This window comes from Myxocyprinus asiaticus, chromosome 37, assembly GCF_019703515.2.
Source record: "Myxocyprinus asiaticus isolate MX2 ecotype Aquarium Trade chromosome 37, UBuf_Myxa_2, whole genome shotgun sequence".
Taxonomy (NCBI): domain Eukaryota; kingdom Metazoa; phylum Chordata; class Actinopteri; order Cypriniformes; family Catostomidae; genus Myxocyprinus; species Myxocyprinus asiaticus.
The window spans coordinates 27,878,687-27,899,266 of NC_059380.1; the positions used below are offsets into that span (position 1 = coordinate 27,878,687).

The 20,580-nt window shown below is 41.0% G+C and overlaps 1 protein-coding gene across 5 annotated transcripts in view; it reads left to right on the forward strand.

The window, feature by feature from the left end:
• Positions 1–20,580, forward strand: part of LOC127428306 (endothelin-3) — a 100,638-nt gene that overhangs the window by 4,433 nt on the left and 75,625 nt on the right. Inside the window, exon 4 of one of the 5 annotated variants that reach the window (XM_051676593.1) lies at positions 14,757–18,226. The exons of 3 other annotated variants lie outside the window; for them this stretch is intronic. In XM_051676593.1, coding sequence (XP_051532553.1) covers positions 14,757–14,775 — 19 coding nt within the window. In that variant the 3' untranslated portion in view covers positions 14,776–18,226. Of the gene's footprint in view, positions 1–2,178; positions 2,464–14,756; positions 18,227–20,580 lie in introns of those variants that run through there. One more of the 5 variants, XM_051676595.1, reaches the window with a different exon arrangement.

Here is a 20,580-nt window from a genome sequence, read left to right on the forward strand (position 1 = left end):
ACTATGCGCTATGAATATGCGCTACGTCTTATCTGATTTTCATGAGATGCTTTCATGAGATTGATCAATTTTCATTGATAAATCTAAGTGCAGTTTTCTGTGTGGGCAACGCCAACTGGGCATAGATGGTGTACTTGCCTTATTTGCTACATTTGTGAGAAATAAATTATTGCGCTTCAGACCTCTGAGAACCATGTCTGTTCTCAGCGCAAGATCTAAAACGGGTCAAAGTGTGTGTCTCTGGAATAACAGTGGAACATAAAAGTATGTCCATGACAAAAACAGTTATTACACGATGTTGTGTGTCAGTCGATCAAGATGACTAAATAAATGAATAAATATACTTATATGAGTATATTTATATTGGCAAATCAATGGCAATAATCCGTGCACGTTATTGACGCATTATTAGGTGTGTTTGACTTCATGCAGCGCTGAACTTGAAGCAGTGTATGTCAGTTAGAAATTTTGTCTGACTTGAACCGGCGCCACCGCTGTGCCACCATTACGTATGCTATCAAAGTACAACGAGCCGCTGCAGTTGCTCCAGAGGAGCTGCTCATGCTCTGATGACGTCACAGCTTATTCACGATTGGCCAGACTTACAACGTGACAATGGTTACACGTATTTCATGGGCTGCTTTTGCAATTTCATACTTCACATACTACTCTTACTACTTCTGTATGTCATTCTATGGCAGAAATAAGAGCAGTGTGATAGTATGCCATTACTATGGTGTTTATTTTAACAACTTTACTTACAGTTCTGTGTTTTTATAACAGTATCATGTCAAATCATGTTTATATCATGTTATATTATGTTTGTCATAGTAATATCTATTTATTCATAAAAAAAATTCAAAATGATTAAAAATACTGACTCCTTTATTGGTATTAAAATAATACAGGCTTTTATTGGACTTTGTTCTTATACACACAACAGGTACTGTATTAAGCAGCACATAAACTTTCCAAATGAACAATGTTTGGTTATTGTCTGGTTATTTTATTTAAAATTCACATCTGCTACAAAGAAAGCAAACATCGCACAATCTTCCGTGACTGGCATGGGTTCAGCATGCGACTGGATGTGCAAAGTGTCCAGCTTGACGTCTCTCTTTTCAACTCCTCCCCCGATTGCAACCGGCAAAGGCAAGGCGCAATTGAACTCGAACACACCTATTGACCCTCACGGGCGGTAGGTAAATCTCCTGAGCATGCAATACAATCTCTCATGTCATTGCAGTTGTAAGACACTTTATAATAAATTGAAAGGTTGTGAGCCCAGAAAAATAAATCATAGCCTTAGTAACAGGAGGTTGCAATGGGTCTGCGTCTACATTGGTGACTTTAAACCACTGATTTCAAAGTTACTATAAGGGGACTACCTTTAGTTTGCATAATGTATGTCACTTTAGATAAAAAAGTTAATTACTTGAACATATAAATAAGCATGCAATATAAACATTTTTGAGAAAGCATTTTTTTATTATCAGTCTAGATATTGCTGTCTTGTCAATATGAGTGGTTGATTGTGTTTTATTATGCTTTCCATCCCTTGTACAAGGGTTCCTACCTACACATCACCCACAGCTATGCTTTTAGGCCTAAATTGTAATTAATAGCTGTAGTTTACTGCACCAGGGGCATATTAGCCTTCTTAAAATTTTACTTTTCAGAGATTACTCTTTTTAGATCATTGCTGTCATACAAATGTAGATAGATGATTTAACTCTAAATGTGAGAGAACATAAGCCACCTCAGAAAATGAATTTGTTGCTTTTTAACACATTTTCCAAGACTCAAAAAATTTCACATTATTTTAAATATTGTTTTTATTTTTAATCTTACAGTTTCCCCCATGAAAACTGTAAAAGATATGACCATTTATTTCAAGGTCTGTGGCCTTTTAACAGTATGCCATGATGCCAGATAAAGATGGTGGAGTAATGCCAGAATTTTATTTCAAGTCACTTGACCTAAGAATTCATTGCAGATCTCTTTTGATATTTGTGTAAGATATTTGGCCCACTTACAGTCCCTCCCCCTAGCCTCTCAAATATATGTGCCACTATAGAAAAAAAACAAACATTTAAGGGTTAAGATCACTAGTTGATCACTTATTACTTTGTAATGTTTGTTTCTTGTTTCAGTTATATTTTGTTCTTTATTCTGCAGCACATTCTGAAGCGCCATCTTTTGGAGCAACTTCTCTGTGAGAGAGCACTTTTGAGAACTCCACTTGGCCTGGATTACATGGAGTTTGTGTGTCGCCAGTAGCTATATCTCTTGACCGGCTCTCACTGAACCTGCCCTTCATCTGTAGATACAACTCAAAATTGTTTAAAAAACTAAAGCCCTTTACACATAAAGCAAAATTATTTTTGTCAATAATAATTATGACATTCCAATGTGATACAGAAGTGCAATATTTAATTCAGCGACATGCCACTCAACATGATTAAGTTACCGATCTGAGATATTAAAGAGTCATTAGCTAGAGCACTGTGTAAAAGGGAAACAACATGTCTATCAGGATCCTGCAACTTGGCCTAACATGCATGAAAAGAGAAACCATTATTAGGCGCAACATAGAAAGCGTCTCTGGTTACACATGTAACCAGAGGTACAAAAACCATATATGCAAGGTATGCAGTGCATAGGGGTACCATGTAAAGGGGGGTCCCAGTGGCTCACTAATGGTTGTGCAAACGGCCTCCTCGACCCCTCCAACATCACAACCCCCAACACTTATAATCGGCCTCCTCGAACCCTCCAACATCAACAGCCCCCCCCAATGCTCAACGCTTATAATGGATGATGGGCTTGGGACATGGAGTACCAAAGGGGACAGTGGGCATTCTCCATGGAGGCAAATAGGTCGACTTCCGCTTTGCAGAATATATCCCAAATCCTTGTCACTGTCTGAAGATGAAATCTTCATTCCCATGATAATGGTCCCTGGTGTGACAACAGATCTGCTCCGAAATTCAAATGGCCCGCGTTTGAATTTGCATGCAATGAGAGGAGATGACGCCTGCTCCATTGGAGGAGGCGTTGTGTCATGCTCATTAATTGTGACAATCAGAGTCCACCCTGGCAATTTATGTTTGCAACTACGTACTGTGTCCGAACTAATCAGAATGTAGTGATTCACGATGTCGGAATGAAAAGCTCTCAAAGCTAGAAAGACAGCCAGTAGCTCTAGGCGGTTGATGTGCCACGCCTGTTTTGCAAATGTCCAGATGCCAAAAGTTGAGCATCCATCGCACACTGCACCCCAACCTGTGTTGGATGGATCTGTGGTCACCACACTTCTTCTGAAAATTTGACCCAGCATAACACCCTGTTTGTAGATTGTGCTAGAGCAGCCAGACAGCGCCGAGTCACCATGATGCGCCCGAGGCTCCAGGCGCGATGTGGAACTTTTTACTTGAGCCAGTACTGGAGAGGTCTAATTGTAATGTGTAACAGACCTAACGGTATGACGGTGGATGCTGCCACAATAAAACCCAACATTCTCTAAAATGACTTCAGTGGCAGTGTTTTCCCCAGTTTGAACTGAGACAGACACAGAAGAATGGTCTGTATGCGCTTGTTCGTGAGGTGCGCATGCATGCTCACGGAGTCGAGACAAACTCCTGAAAAGGAGATTTGCTGGCTGGGGAAAAGTGTGCTTTTCTTACAGTTGACATTCAGACCCAGATTTTTCAGATGGCAAAGAAGCAAGTCTCTGTGTTCGCTCAGTAGTGCTAGTAATATCCAATCGTTGAGGTAATTCAACACAGGCACACCATTCATTTTCAGTGGGGCAAGCACCGCATCGATACATTTCGTGAACGTGTGGGGAGCCAGAGACCGACCGAAAGGAAGGACTTTGAATTGATACACAGTTCCCTCGAACGCGAATCTCAAAAACTGCCTGTGATGTGATGCAATTGGTACATGAAAGTATGCGTCCTTTAGATCTACTGACACAAACCAGTCCAACACGGATGTGCGATAAGATCTGTTTCTGAGTTAACATTTTGAATGGGTGCTTCGCGAGTGTGCGATTCAAGCATCTCAGATCTAGAATGGGTCAAGCCCGCCGTCCTTCTTCGAAATGAGAAAATAACGGCTGTAAATCCTGCTGTGTGTGTCACAGTCTGGGACAGTCTCTATCCCTTTTTGTTTTAGGAGACATTGAATCTCTGCGCACAACACCTGAAGCAAGGTGGCCGGCGTACAAACTGAATCATATAACTGTGCTCGATTGTTTTTAACAACCAGTCTGACACGCCCACAAGTGCTCGCCATGCAGCGGGACAGCGGGCTTATTGATTTGCTCGCTGTAGGGGATAGAGCACCGCTCACCATAGGGAAGCAGTTGAGCATAATGAGTGGGGTAAATGATACGTGAAGAGGAAATGCCCCTTTTTCTGAGAATGTGTTAGCATCTCATGTTTGTACAACAGGCGCTTTTTTCTCTTTTGTGAGAACAATCTCTGTTTGAGTAATACACACAGAAGCAACATTTTCAACAATGTCTCTTTCCCGATGAACAGTATTGGGGAGGAGGGGAGAAACACTCTGTGCCTCGAATCGATCCTTTTTCAGTTCTGGGATATGAATAACGTCGAGCTCTGGGCTCCTCTTCACGGGGCTGGGCATGTCAGAAACATTTCTGTTGCCCAGCCGGAGATTTTCCGTTGGTGTGTTTTTCGCGCTGAGATGGCAGATCCATACAATTGGGCCACGGTTTGCAAGGCTTCACTGATGGCTCAGTAGTAGCTTTCGGCTGCACTGGGGCAGCAAGTGATGGATTCTTTGCCGGGTGCTGACTGGAATTAGATCAGGAGCGTGCCGGGAAAGGGTAAGTGCTACTTCTCTTTGGCAGAAAGTGTTTCATTGCTTGAGACTGCTTTTGCACTGTAATGAAATACTCTGAAAAGCCTTCTACAGCATTGCCAAAGAGACCGTTGGGCGACACTGGGGTGTCTAGGAGTGCGGCTTTCTCTGCGTCACGCATCTCCGTGAGAGTTAGACAAATACGCCGAACCAGGTTGCTCATCGCTTTGCCGATGGACTGAGCGGTAGCTTTCGTGGCTTGCAGCGCCAAATATATAGCGGTGTGAAGCTCTTTGAACAGCTCTGGATCGGAGCCTTGCTTATCCATTTGTTTAAGGAGCTTAGCTTAAAAAACCTGGAGCACAGACATGCTGTGGAGTCCTGAACTAGCTTGGCCCGCTGCTGTATAAGCTCTTCCAGCCAGTGCGGATATCAGTCGACATGGCTTGGAGGGGTGGGAGGGGCAGGATTTCCATCCCATGGCAGTATTATGGCAGAGGTGAGCTGCGACCACCTGTTCCATTGGGGAAAGCTTTGAGTAGACTTTTTCATCAGCGTGGTCCACTTTAGTGAGGATGGCAGCTCCTCCAACCTGAATGTGCAAAGAGTAAGGTGCACACCAGGTCTTTGTGAGCTCTGCATGGACCTCAGGGAAGAATGGTGCGCTCCTCCGAACCACAGACTGCTGATGACGGCCGGTTTGCAAAAACCATTCATCCAAGCGAGAATTTTCTGCATCTTCTGGAGGGGACCATTCAAGACCGAGCTCTTCAACTGCCCTCGAGAGGACACAAAGAAGCTCCTTGTCCATGGCATGTGTGCGTTGTTCACCCTCGCTGGGGGAAGAGATGGCCACATCCTCCGTGAACCACTCACCTGAAGCTGCGAGTGAAACAGCATCATCCCCATCGTCAGAGCTGCCAAACAAAATGAGGCTGTGTGCTCCAATAGAGGGCCGAAGCTCATCACGCGCATATTGCACAGGCGAGAACATTAGATCGGAAGTTCATGGGACTCACAGTGTTTGCGTCAGCACGAGATTCTCCCCTAATTCTTCAAGCTCAACCTTACTGCCCCACCTTGCCTCCTCATGTGGTTCCTTGGGATTTAACACAGAAGAGGCAGGTGGGAGGGCATGAGAGGCTGGATCTTACCTCAGAACGAGGTCGATCCTAGAGCACAACGACTGGAGATTCATGCCCTTGCAGTGAGGGCAGTCTGTCTCCATGAGAGCTGCTTGTGCATGGGCATGGCCCAGGCAGTGAACATAGCTCTCATGCTCATCAGGCGGTGGGATGTGCCGTTTGTATCGGAAACACTTGCGGAACGACATCTTTAAAAAGACGCGTATCACACAAGTGGTTCTTTTAGTTAATATTGTATATATAAAAGTATACAGTAACTCCAGCCGGAGCACTGTGGGAAGCAGGTAGGTGTCTTCGCTGAAGCTCTGCGTTGAAGTGTGTCTGAAGTGAAGAGCCTGTTCATCGAGAGCATCTTCGACGGCAATGTGGAGCGGAAAGCCTCTCAATGCAGGTGTTGAGCACAGGTGATGAGTCATCCTGTCCCATTTCGCTGAGAAGTTCCATCTGCTGTAAGTGTATATCAACGGCGAAGCAGAAAGGGTTCCAAGATGAAGACGAAGTTTGCAGTCTTGAAGGAAGAAAATTCTGAAGAAATGGTGACTGAGCACCCGCTTGTATAGGCCAACTGCATGCCTGAAGGGTGGGACTCAGACACCATTGCCAGTCAGAGGATTGGTGTGATTGTATAAAGTCATCAAGGTCATCAAGAAGAACTTCCCCATAGTGCTTACAGCAATGTCGAGTGAACTGAATCGACAGGGAACTAAGTGGTAAGTACACAGCATGTACAGTATATGGTATAAAATGGTGAGAGAAATTAATAGTATATATTCAGAATCAGATCAGAATCAGAATGAGCTTTATTGCTAAGTGTTCTCGCGTACACAAGAAATTTTTTTTGGTGATAGGAGAAACAAGTGCACACAGAACATTACATTGAGACACAGAATATAAAACAAGGTAAGATTATAAATAGACATACAAATAATAGGACATATAACATAGAATGGCATATGCACATGTGTAAGTGGTGATGTATGTGCAAGGTAGGGGTATGCACAGTTATTTAATTAAATCTGAGTGAATTTACATGAGTGTACATGAGATATTTATTTACATTATTCCACTATGGGGGAGTCCTGAGGCAGTTTAATTGTTCATGTGGAAAATGGCCTGAGGGTAGAAACTGTTCTTTTGCCTGGATGTCTTAGTGCTCAGTGCTCTGTAGCACTGGCCAGAAGGCAACAGTTCAAACAGGGAGTGGGCAGGGTGTGTGGGATCCAGATTCATTTTACCTGCATGTTTCTCAATCTGGAGACGTATAGGTCTTGGAGGGTGGGTAGGGGGGCACCAATAATCCTCTCAGCAGTCCTGACTGTCCATTGTAGTTCCTTCTGTCTGATTTGGTGGCTGAACCAAACCAGACAGTTATAGATGTACACAGGACAGACTCAGTGATGGCTGAGTAGAACTGTGTCAGCAGCTCCTGTGGCAGGTTGAACTTCCTCAGCTGACGAAGGAAGTACATCCTCTGCTGAGCCTTCTTCACAATGGAGTCTATCTGGGTGTCCCACTTCAGGTCCTGAGAAATGGTAGAGCCCAGGAACCTTAATGACTCCACTGCTGCCACAGTGCTGTTCAGGATGGTGTCCACTATCATCTCCACTGTTTTTGGCGTGTTCAGCTCAAGGTTGTTGTGACTACACCAGACAGCCAGCTGATCAACCTCCCATCTGTATGCAGACTCGTCACTGTCGCGGATGAGGCCGATGACTGTGGTGTCGTCTGCAAACTTCAGGAGCTTGACAGTGAGGTCTTTTGCAGTGCAGTCATTCATGTACAGAGAGAAGAGCAGTGGAGAGAGAACGCATCCCTGATGAGCACCAGTGCTAATAGTGTGGGTCCCGGATGTGAGTTTCTCCAGTCCCACTAGCTGCTGCCTATCTGTCAGAAAGCCGGTGATCCATCGACAGATTGGGGTGGGAACGGAGAGCTGGGTCAGTTTGGTTGAGAGAAGATGGCATGATGATATTGAAGGCTGAACTGAAGTCCACAAATAGGATCCTTGCATAAGTCCCAGGTCTGTTGAGGCGTTGCAGGATATAATGCAGTCCCATGTTGACAGCATCATCCACAGACCTGTTTGCTCGGAAAGCAAACTGAAGGGGGTCCAGCAGGGGTGCAGTGATGTCCTTCAGGTTCAAAACCAGTCTCTCAAATGACTTCATGACCACAGACGTGAGAGCGACAGGTCTGTTGTCATTTAGTCCTGTGATTTTGGGGACAGGAATGATGGTAGAGCATTTGAACCAGCATGGAACTTCACACTGCTCCAGTGATCTATTGAAGATCTGTGTGAAGATGGGGGCTAGTTGGTTAGAGCAGACTTTCAGACAGGCAGGTGAAACACCATCTGAGCCTGAAGATTTCCTAGTCTTTTGTTTCCGAAAGACCTGGCACACATCCTTCTCAGATTATAAATGCAGATTGAGTAGCAGGAGGGGGGAGGAGGGAGGGTTCCACGAGGTGTTGGTGTGTGAAGTGAAGATCAGAGCGGGGGAAGGGTGTGAGACTGGGCTTTTCAAACCTGCAGTAAAACACATTCAGTTTACCAGCCATTAGTTGCCTCTCTACAGAGCGAGAGGGAGGTGTCATATACTTAGTAATGCTTTTTAGGCCTTTCCACACAGATGCAGATCATTGGCTGAAAACAGTTTTTCAGCTTTTCAGAGTAGCTTCTTTTAACCACTCTGATTTCCTTAGTCAGTGTGTTCTTGGCCTGATTGTACAATATTTCATCCTCACTTCTGTAAGCATCCTCTTTGACATGACGAAGCTGTCTGAGTTTTCCTGTAAACCATGGTTTATCATTACTGAATGATAAAAATGTCCTATTGGCTAACTGAAATACAGCATATGCCTAAGACAGACATGAGCCAAGATACTGCAGTACATGTACAATGTCAAGCAGATGACCATATAAAACAAATAATGTGCACGTACCTCCCCTGCTGATCAGCTATCTTGCTGAATCGACTGTCTCGATTTGCCACTTATTACTGGAGTCTTATTACTGGAGTAATACAATTTATAAAAGATAAATTGTTCTATGTAGTTCTATCTAACATCACAAGAATGCAACAGCTAGCTAGTAAACTGTAGTAAACTTACTGTTTTTAAGTGTCTGGCAAAGATAAACATTATATAGTATGAAATCAGCCCTGTTAAATGAAAAAAAGCAACAAATAAAGTAATAATAGGCCCGATTGAGATGCCAAACGCCTCGCCTGAAAGTAGAGAGTAGATGGCTGGAGTCAGGAGAGGAGTGAAATATGTGCTGTCAAGTTGGACAATTCACACATTTCATAGTGGATCAGACATCTAAGAGATCAAAGGCAGATATCGTGGGATTCATGTTCATGTGCTGTTGCTGATAAAGTGGATATAATTTAAATTCTGTTGCTTTAAAATGAAAATTGTGAGTGTTTTCAGCTGTTGCAGAGCAGTTCACAATCATTAAACCATTTCGGAAATTTATGACAAGCGATCACTAAAAATCAACTGTTGATGATGATGATGATATAGTGTTGATGAAATATGACAATGTTTACATTTAATTGTTTATGTAAAATGTAAAGCTTATCGTAGGAGTGCGCATTTTATATCCCTTATTTGTTTGAATGAGCAGCTGGAAGCAATGATGCGCAAGCATTTCAAAATAAGAGTCCCTGGTGTATTTCAAAGCTAAAGTGCCTTTAAAGTTAAAAGTTCAATGCTATGAATCTAATCTGCAACCACCCTGCAATCTGCAATGTGATCTGAAATTTAATTAAATTTGGGCTCTTGTAGCCTCTGTCTGGCCCTCTCCATACAGGAAGAAAAGACTAAGAACATTTAATATAGGCTACCAATTTTAAAAAACTATTGGCAGATTATAATTTCAACACATTATCAAATCAGCACAATCCAATATCGGTCGACCTCTAATTTGTATCTATTTATATAATGGTACATAAACCAATTTTAGTGTGATATTTATGTGGAAAACATGTCTTGAGTATTTTAAACTTGCATATAGCCTACCCTCTTTTACTGATAAGCAATGTTAATGCCATGTTGAATGTGTGCCCCTGCCAGTTTAAGAGTCTCTGATACATGATTTATTGTGAGATTGTGTTTGTTTGTTTTGATATGGGGATACGTTATTAATTTTATTTGTTCAGGTCTTGAAAGAGGTATTAAAAAGTCTTAAATTTGATTTTAAAAACTCTGCAGCAACCTTGATGATATTAGAGATAAAAAATTAAACATTTTTAGAAGAGAATTAAACATCACGGGTGTTTAATCCAATGAGCATTAAGCTTATGTCGTCAGCAAGTCATTTCGTCAGCAAGTCATTTCCTATCATGCTTGCAGTCTGCGCAGCTGGAAAAAAAACTGGCCTGGCTCTTACAACTGTGCGTGACTCGCCCCCACAAGTCTTTTTTTGCATACATCTGTCAGGATTCTGCCCTTAGTTTGGTTTTTTTCCCCCATTTGTGGCAGAGCCCTGACATGTACGTGTTCTTTGTCTGTTTTGTGTATTGTGTCTGGATTCAGCCACTTCGGTTGGTTCAGTTTATTCACTCTGTGGCAGAGTCCAGGCACTTGTGTTTTGTCTCGTGCTGAGTGAATGCACTTGGGTTTGTGTTTTTCTCATTCCCTTGTGCATTGGTGTCTGTCTTCAGTGATAACCCCGCCCTCTCGTTGCCTTGTTATCCATCTGGTTATTTGTTAATGTGTTTCACCTGCCTTCCCCTTTTACCTCTTGATTTCTCCCTCTTAATTGTTCCCTCGTGTGCTCTGTTCTGTGTTGGATCGTTTTGTTAGTAACCGTTTTCAATCATGTTTTCTAGTCCTGTTCTGCCTTAGCCAGTGTTTGTATTTTTGTTTATGTTCCTGTTTTTTTCTCCATCGTTAGAGTTTTTGTTCTGTTTTAATTTTCAGTTAAATAAAACTCATTATTTCATGCTTGCATTTGGGTCTTCCATCCTGCACTACTGACAACGTCACCATGCCATCACAGCAAGTCAGACAGATTTGTAACCGGCATGCTCCTGCCGCTGATCACCGGAGATCGGTTCTGCATAGAACTTGCTCATCTTAAACGAGCCTAATGACTCACATGCAGAGGGTCCCTTGATGAAGTCATGTCTCACGAATAGACCTGTTTCACAGACTGTGATGACGCGTTTCCGCCTTATTTAGCAGCGTAAATCTAGCAAACTTTTATATATGGTAATTTTTTTAAATATTGAGTGTAAGTTTATAACATTATTCTTTGTGTTATATTACCCTGGACTAATAATATATATATATAAAAAAAGAATTACCACAGCTGCGAGGGGGTTTCAATTACAGCTGCTGAGAGAGTGACAATAAATTTGGAATCTTAATTCACTGCTCTCTATTTTTATTTTTATTCTGGAAAGCCATTCAAATGTAATAGTGGATTTTTTTCTTTTGCTCTTGGAGCAAATGGGTAAGTGAAAATAATAGTTGCTGTGGTCTCCCATTCACCATTGTCAAAGTTTACCCTGCAATCGTTTACTTCCGCGTTCCAGAACCCTAAGGCTGTGTCTCGTTTGGAAGGCTGCGCCCTCCGGAGGTCGCGTTTGTCGGCTGCATATGTCATCGAGGCTGTCTCATTTCAGAAAAGCGAGTAGGACACTTTGAATGCAGCCTTCGAATGTGACCTTCTTTCACGGAAATTCGGAGGATGCATGAGGTGTATCCTTCGTGGGCACTTATAACCCACAATTCTTTGCTTCAACGGAAATGTCTAAAAAAAAATTACGCCGATTTGCCCGTAAATATGATGTTCAAATGCAAGGAACGTTAATTCCCAAGTTGAAGTACCTCAGTAGATGGGTGCAGAGTATGAAATATGTATAATTATATTAATATATAATTAAAATAAAGTATTAGACTAAAAGTACACTTGTAAAATGTCATTTCTTTTCTCTTTACATCATTATAACTCTCCTAAAATGTACCTCATACATTCCCTTCGAAAGGGACTTTCCCTTCTCACTCAAAGCGCTCCTGCTTGTTAAAGAGTGGCGTGCTGTCATAGCAACCATGTTACGTTCCGTTTCCGTTTGTCCTACCAAGTCCATCTAGTTTAAACAAGGCTTGTTTAAAGGAGGACACTCTGTATACTGCAGCCTTCAAAGGACGCGTCCTACCTAGCACATAGCCTTCGAAACGAGACACAGCTTAAGTGTGAAAAGGGTCTATAACAGGTGAGATTGTTATGGTTCTTCATAATAAAAGGAGCCAATCACTACTGATTTCCGGGAAAAGGGAATAATCAATTATATTTGAGGTTACACACAAAACATCAAGAGCCCGCCCCACGACTGACAAAATTAAAAGGTGTGGTAGAGGTTTCTTCTCGCACGAGAGCTTGTACTGCATTGCGCATGAGATTTAGTGCGCGAGTGTTTAAAACGAGCGTGTGGGTTCTTCCCGTTTCCACGCGCTGTAATAAACTACCGTGCACGAGTGTCAGTAATGCACGCGAGGGTTTAAAACGAGCTCGAGTTCTTCCTTTTTCCTCGCGTGGCTTTAATCTATCGCATGTATGAGTGTCAATAACACGCGCTGATTATTGGCATTGATTTGCTGTCATGTGTACTTAGATTCTCTGTTATTTAACAGAGCCTACATCTAATGAGTCCCGACGAGCACCACCTTTTTCCATGCGTATGAAGAGTGTCATAGAGGTATAACTGACATTCAAGAAGGACATGGTTACTATGTTTTTGTGTGTGTGTGTGTGTGTGTGTGTGTGTTTTATTTCAGCGGGACAGTCAGCCAACTTTCAATAGTCCAAAGTCTATGCTTTGTGTTTTATTGGTCGATGTTCATTTACAGTGACACTGAAATGCTGCATCTTTACTCTCTCTTTTCTTCATGTTTTTCTTAATTTTAAACTAATCTAAGTACTCTTATTTCAAATATGAATCCTAAAACTTTAAACTTCACTGTGTTAAGTATATCCTTTACTAGTCACCATGTATCAAATCTTGGTTTCTCTCGAACGTTTAGGGCACCCAGCTGCAAGAACATAAATCGACACCTTTGCATACAACCCATTTACGCTAGTTACCATCGTTATGATGGGCTGCCTTCATTTATCGCCTGCGCTTTGCACGCACGATTTTGCCAACCCACTTACGCCTAGACTTACCACATGCTTGCACAAACATACCAACTTCATGGCCATGCCCTCTGACTTTGCACGTGTGACGTATCCCACTGAGCAAAGATATGTCCAAAAGACCTCTTTTGGATGTCTTTGCTGCACGTTAAAAAGACGTCTCCTGAGGAGCCAGAATGAAAGTTTTTATGACGTCTTTTTATGACGTCCTTTGAACGTCCAATGTTGACATCCACATGACCTCTTTACAAGGTTAAAAATTAGTTCAAATGGGGTCATTGTGGATGTCTTTTCAGCGTCTTATAATGTCAACTGCAGACTCATTTTAGATGTAATTTATACTGCTTCTGGACCAAATAAACACTCTTATGCTGCATGCAATTAAAACTCACTTTAATTCAAATTTTCATTTGAAGTTGCAAAGCAACTGTACAGACTCTTCCCAAAAATCAGGAAAACAAAAGTGAAACTGCAGTGGACAACAATTAAACCAATAACTTTAAACAAAAATAACAAGTAACTCATAAGACTGTCACGATAATAATAATAAAAAAGTTAATTTATGCTGTACTACACCGCAACTGACATTGCAACTTCTGAACTGAATATATATGTCGATTTTCTGCACCTGTCCCACATGTCCACAGACATCCAAAATAATTCCTAGCCAGGCGTTCAAATGTTGAACATCATATCTACGTCTAAGAGGGGTCGTAGTCAGACGTCCAGATAATGAACCTGATATGCACGTCGTGCAGACATACAGATATGGTCTTGGACCGAATGACACAATATAGACATGATCTACACATCTGGCTGACATCTCATGTTTGCTGGGATCGCATACAGTAGCACTGTGCTTAAGACACAGTGGTCTTAAAACAGAGCCCTAAATAATTTAATGGCATACGCAGTAACTTTACGATAAATATTAAAAAAAAAAAGTTCAGACATAGTTGGCACTTTTTTACCATAAATTTAACAAGACAATTTTTTTTTGTCTTAATCACATTAACTTCACCCAATATGTATCACTTTAACTTTCAAACATAAACTTCGCTCATTAAGTTCCACACCCACAGTGTAATTGTTGTATTAAGAATTTTTTTACATTTCCAACATTTCATGGTGAAATTACTGCAATTATGAGTTTCCAACTTATAAAAACCATTCACATGTTCATCAAACTTGTAGTTACAAATATGAATACTCCATCTTGACAGTTGTGAATGCCATGTAAAAAGAACCACAAAGGCAGCAGCCTTGACAGTTTTTTTTGGTTCACACATATTTCTATAGGATAAATGTAATTATAGATAACGTTACATGCGGTTCTTTGTTCTTAAACATTTTTCAGGTACATATAGGAGTGAATTAACTAATTACTGTATTGATTAATATGTTACTGTCATCAACAACAAAGCTGCACATGGATCTCTTTTAGCCTTAAAAGCATTGCCATAGAAACAAATAGTTTCTGAATCAGAGGACGTAAACAGCTTGTAATTACAGTAATTATTACTGTACTTTTAAGTACAGGATGCAATGTGAATACAGAATTACACTATTTCTACAATATTTTTTTTATTTAGGTATTTTCACCCATTAATAGTCTGTTTATCTTTGTTGTCCTTCAGCAGGGAGAAGTCAACATGAGCATCTGCAGCACCAGCACTTTTTTTTTTTTTTTTTTACTTATCTGTTGGACTGCCTATCCATTCCTCTGTCCCAACACATGGATAATCACCTTAGAGAAAAGGTTAATGTCTGTCCAAAGGGAAGACCATTGGAATTCCATTACTGAGAGCAGCAGGCAGGATCAATGCATATTTGGGAGAGTAGTTATGCTGTCATCGTGAAAGTATTACATAACAGCATTCAAGCAAACTAATCTCAGTGTGGCTTATAATAAGGGACATTTTCCAAACTCTACTGATTAGCAATCCATTGATTGCCATCTTCAAAGAGACTGTGTGCTCAGTCACACTTATTTGAGATGTGTGCGTGGGTCTGAATTTGGGAATGTTGTTGCCACTGGCCGCTAAGATCTGACTTCCAATGCAAACATGCTTGTCAGGTTTGATGGATGGTCACAGAGCCATTAAGTGAAGTTTTTACATACCATATCCAGAGATCAGTGTGTTCATTACCTTGTCTCTGCAAGTCTGTGAGGTAATTATGTGTAGTGTGATAACCTTAAAGGAATAATCAGGGTTCAATACAAGTTAAGCTCAGTCGACAGCATTTGTGACATAATGCTGATTACCACAAAAATTAATTTGGACTTGTCCACCCTTTTCTTTAAAAAAAAAAAAAAAAGAAGCAAAAATTGAGGTTACAGTGAGGCACTTGCAATGGAAGTGAATAGAGCCAATTTTTGGAGGGTTTAAAGGCAGAAATGTGAAGCTTATTATTTTATTAAAGCACTTACATTAATTCTTCTGTTAAAACTCATGTATTATTTGAGCGGAAAAGTTGTTTAAATTTACAGTTGTTTTAGGATTTTAGGGTTTGTTGACATTGCATCATCATCGGTACGCATATTACGCAGTCTGCGTAGGGCACCAACTCCCTAGGGGGGCACCATCTTACCCTAGGGAGGCATCAGAAACTCCACCGGCTGCCCTCACCTGCACGTAAAGCTGGCTCTGCACGAGCTGATTTTTCCAATGATTTTCAGGTGTTAGTTTCATTAACATAATCACTGCCAGACAGTGGGAGACAGACTCCCAGCTGAGTTAATACATTGAAACACTGAATATACAAATCAGGCTTGCTTGAAATTATCACTGGCTGTGGGTGGGGTGGGAAAACGCCACCAAGGCAGTGATCAATGTGTGTAGTTCATGTATAAAGTGTTTTTTTGCTGGAGGGCTTTTTTTCTGCAGACAAAGCATGGTGTCTGGAAAGCGCTCCTGGACAGTGCTTATGGAGAAGTTTATTGCTCTTTGGAGACAGCATGTACTGTATGTTTGTATGACATATCTCATATGTCATATCATGATAGACTATTAAAAGAAAAATAAGTGATTGGAAATTGCTGCCGAACTCAATGTACATGGTAAGGAACCATTTAAATATACAATAACGATTATGAGTAGCCAGGTTGTTATTAATATTTATACTACTACTGTAGTGATAAGGCACAGAACAAAGTCAAAGGCAGTCATTATGTGTGACACCTTCCCAACGTTTTTAATCTGTAAATGTGACAGGCTCACTGACTAGGAGGGCAAGATTAGCGAAAACAGTCATTAAGTGTGACACCCCCACCCAAATTGAGTTGTTCTGAGTCTGCTGGTGTAGAGCCAGCTTAATATGTTATTCAAGGACCTGGTAGTAGTTTCAGACCCCCGATCATAGAGTTCTGCGTAGGGCATCAGTTTGGCTAGCGGTGGCCCTAAACGTCATGGCAACAAAGTTGTAAAATTGGCTGTAACTTTACACAGAAAAGTTTAGTATGTTATTTTATCACACTAAAATCATGTTTTCACACATATTGTTTGTGTCTTGTGGCTATTCTTTTGAAAAAGTGAATATTTTAATGTTAAAAAATTGGCCCCATTCACTTCCATTGTAAGTGCCTCACTGTAACCCAGATTTTAGCTTTTATTAAAAATTGATTTTTGTGGTAATCAATATTATGTCAAATGTTGCTGATTGAGCTTAACTTGTATTGAACCCGGAATATTCCTTTAAAGACTGACACAGAGACTATAGTGGTTGTTGTCTTTAATAATCATTTAAAAGATTAACTTTGAATAATATTTAAAAAGTCACAATTGTGTGATATGTAAAGGGATTGTGTTGTGAGTATACTTCTTCATTTTAACAGGAGTGGTCCTCAACTGGTGGGTCACAGACACAGACCAAAAATGAGTCTCAGGTCTGTTATGATAGGGTCGTGGACAGCAGGGGAAAAACACAGCTAAATGCAAATGATAAAAATGCAACTCAGCATATAATTGTGCATAGGTAGGATAGCTAAAACAGGCTTATCAGCTTTTAAAAGGGAGTAAAAAAAAACATATTCCCATATTTTGTTGTTGACATCAAATGATGTGATTTCAATCAGAAGTTTTTTTGGCACAAATTTATCTATCACTTGTTGAAAGTTAACCAAATTAGACAGATGCCAACATGGTCAGGTTGCACGATATGCCCTTATCATTGAAAACCATTAACAAAACTACACAAAGTAAAAGATACTACACAAACTACAAAGTTTGTGTCGACCACAGTGTGTTATATACTGTATGTTTTGTGCTGTGAATTGTTGGCTGCTTACCAGTTTTCAATAAACCATTGAAATTCAAAAGACATATTTAATAATTTTGCTCATTGTTAGACCTATGCAGTTCATGGTAATATTAAAACATTCCAATATTTGGTTTTAAATACATTTTTGTTTATAATTATATTGACAAACAATTTTGGTACTATGTTGCTTTGTCACTTGATGCCCAAATATAAAATGTAAAATCTGTGCCCTGAAGCAAAACCAGTTGAGAACCATTGCTATACAGTAAACTGTACATTCTTTTAGTTTTACATTGTAACATTGGATATTCTAAAAAAATGTGTTCATAATTAACATTTTGAAAACTGGTCTTTCTTAATTTGATACATGCATATCAGGTTTTCTCAACAGTAAGGATAATTAACTTTACGACAAAAGGAAAACCATTTTCCTAGCTGTCTCCAGGCATAGAAATCATTATTGTCATGACTAACCGTAATATGTACTATTAAGTGCCACGATATTACACAACATATGAATAATCATGACACAGATTATATGAAAAGTATATATTTATTCCGCATAATACAGTCCACACATTTAAACAAAAATAATTTAAAGCAGAATGTGGTATAATTTATCTATTTCACAAAAATAAGCCCTCCTTTATGCCATCAAGTCTTTCAGCAGTTATTCCAGTTATAAACACTACAGTTAACTAAAACTGATTGTGTGAACTGCTGCACTGCACTGCTACCTGTTACCTCTTTTCATGCCTAACATACAGGTCATTATTGTGTATAAAAAAATTCTTGTACAGATTCTCTATTCAATATTTAATTAAACTCTTTGCTGTTTTAATATCCATTGTGATCTTGAGTTGTCTAGTTGTTTGTCCTTGGAGCTCAACAAATAATAAACTAAAGAATGCTGAGATTAATCTGATATTTAAGAGATCATTTGAAATTTGTTGCACAAATGTAGAATTAATGCCTTCCAGCCTGGGGCCAGATTACATTCCCTCATTACTTTGTAAACATACATCCTATCCTTCTACAAGGGGGCTAGTCTGATTTTTCTGCTAAGTACAAAAATTGTTTGTTGTCTTGGAATGCACCCTCGATACACTCTCCTAGCACTGAAATAAGAGGTTGACTCCCATGGTGCATTATGAAATAGACAAACAGAGTCAAAAACAGGTGCATCCTAGTTCTGAGCTGTGAATGTTTATATATTGAGTTAAAAATAATAGACTTGTGATAAAAGCATCAATTTAATTGTTCTATACTGTGACCATCAAAAAGATGAAAATTGCTTTTCGTTCAACATTGCTTCAGCAATTAATTATTACAGCTAATTCTGCTGCCAAGGATTAAGTATCAGAATGTGAAATGACTTCTGACCCTGCAACAAATGTTGGCAACAGGATATGATGTCATGCTGTAGATATGCAATTTCAGAGAATGAATAGATTTGCCAAGCTCTCTTCATGGTAAGAAGCTCCCTTGATCTAGTTAAACAGTATTTCTTTATCTGTAAAATAAGATGAATGTGTAATTGGATATTATGAGAAATCATCTGAGGATTGTATACACAACTCTGGAAATATAACGTCTTGGTTACTGTTGAAACCTCCATTCCCTGATGGAGGAAACGAGACGTTGTGTCGATGTATTGACACTAGGGGTCGCACTTGGGAGCCCAAAACACCTCTAATCTTTGAGAAAAGGCCAATGAGAATTGGCGATTGGAATTTGCATGCCACTCCCCCGGACATATGGTATAAATGGAGCTGGCTCGCAACCACTAATTCGAAAAGTTTAATACAACTAATTTCATGCTTGTCACGTACCACCACTCTTCCAGAGCTAATTTGATGGTTATGAGTTCTCTGTTGCCAATGTCATAATTTTGCTCAGCCGGGTTGAGTTTTTTTGGAGAAGTATGCACTTCCCTTGCTGCTGTGAGAGGATAGCACCCACGCCCGAGGTGGAGGCATCCACCTCAACAATGAAGGGTCTTTCTGGGTCAGGATGGCGGAGCAGTGGAGGAGATGTGAAGGCTATCTTTAACTGGTTGAAGGCGTGGGTGGCCTCAGGTGACCAGGATAGAGATTTGGGCTTGTTCTTTAGGAGGGAGGTCAGAGGAGCTGTGACTTGGCTGTAATTTTGTATGAATCGTTGATAGAAGTTAGCAAACCCAAGGAAGCGCTGAAGTTCTTTGGTGGTGGGTTCAGGCCAGGCTTTGATGGCTTCCACCTTCCCCTCATCCATCTTGATGCGCTCTGCACTGATGATGTAACCAAGGAACTGGGTGGAGCTCTGGTGGAACGAACATTTCTCAGCCTTAAGGTACTCCCTCAGCTTGGCGAGCACTAGTTGAACGTGGTGGCGATGTTCGGCCTCGTTCTGGGAGTATACCAGGATGTCATCAATGTAGACCAGGACGAAGCGATGGTGGTACTCCCAGAACACCTTGTTCATGAATCCCTGGAACACGGAGGGGGCGTTGAGCAGGCCGTACGGCATGACCCGGAATTCATAGTGGCCAGTAGGGGTCACAAAGGCAGTCTTCCATTCGTCCCCACTCCGGATCCAGATCAGATTGTAGGCTCTGTGCAGGTCAAGCTTGCTGAAAAGTGTAGCTCCACGCAACTGTTCCAGTGCAGCAGGGACAAGGGGAAGTGGGTATCAGAACTTGACTGTGATTTTATTTAGAGATCTGTAGTCGATGCAGGGCTGCAAACCTCCATCCTTCTTGGCCACAAAGAAGAAACTGGAAACAGCAGGAGATGTGGAATGTCTTATGTAGCCCTGCTTGAGAGCCTCAGTCACCATGGCTTGCTGTTCCGTTAGAGATAATGGATATATTTTACCTCTGGGCACTGGTTCACCAGGAATCAGGTCAATAGCACAGTCCCATGGTCGGTGTGGTGGTAACTGAGAGACTTGTCTCGGGCAGAAGACATTCTGGAAGTGGGCGTAACATGCAGGAATGACCACAGATAGTTGATCTGGAGGGCTTTCAATGGAAGTTGAGTATATCTGCAACACAGGTGAACGTAGACGTTTGGTCACAGGCAGGCATGGATAGCAGGTAGCATGACAGGTGGAGCCCCACTTCAGGTTGGTTGCCAACTTGAAGTTGCAAGGGACCGGCACAGTTCTTGATGATGCCTCTCCCCAGGGGTTTTCCGATTATGGATTGGATGAAGTATTCAG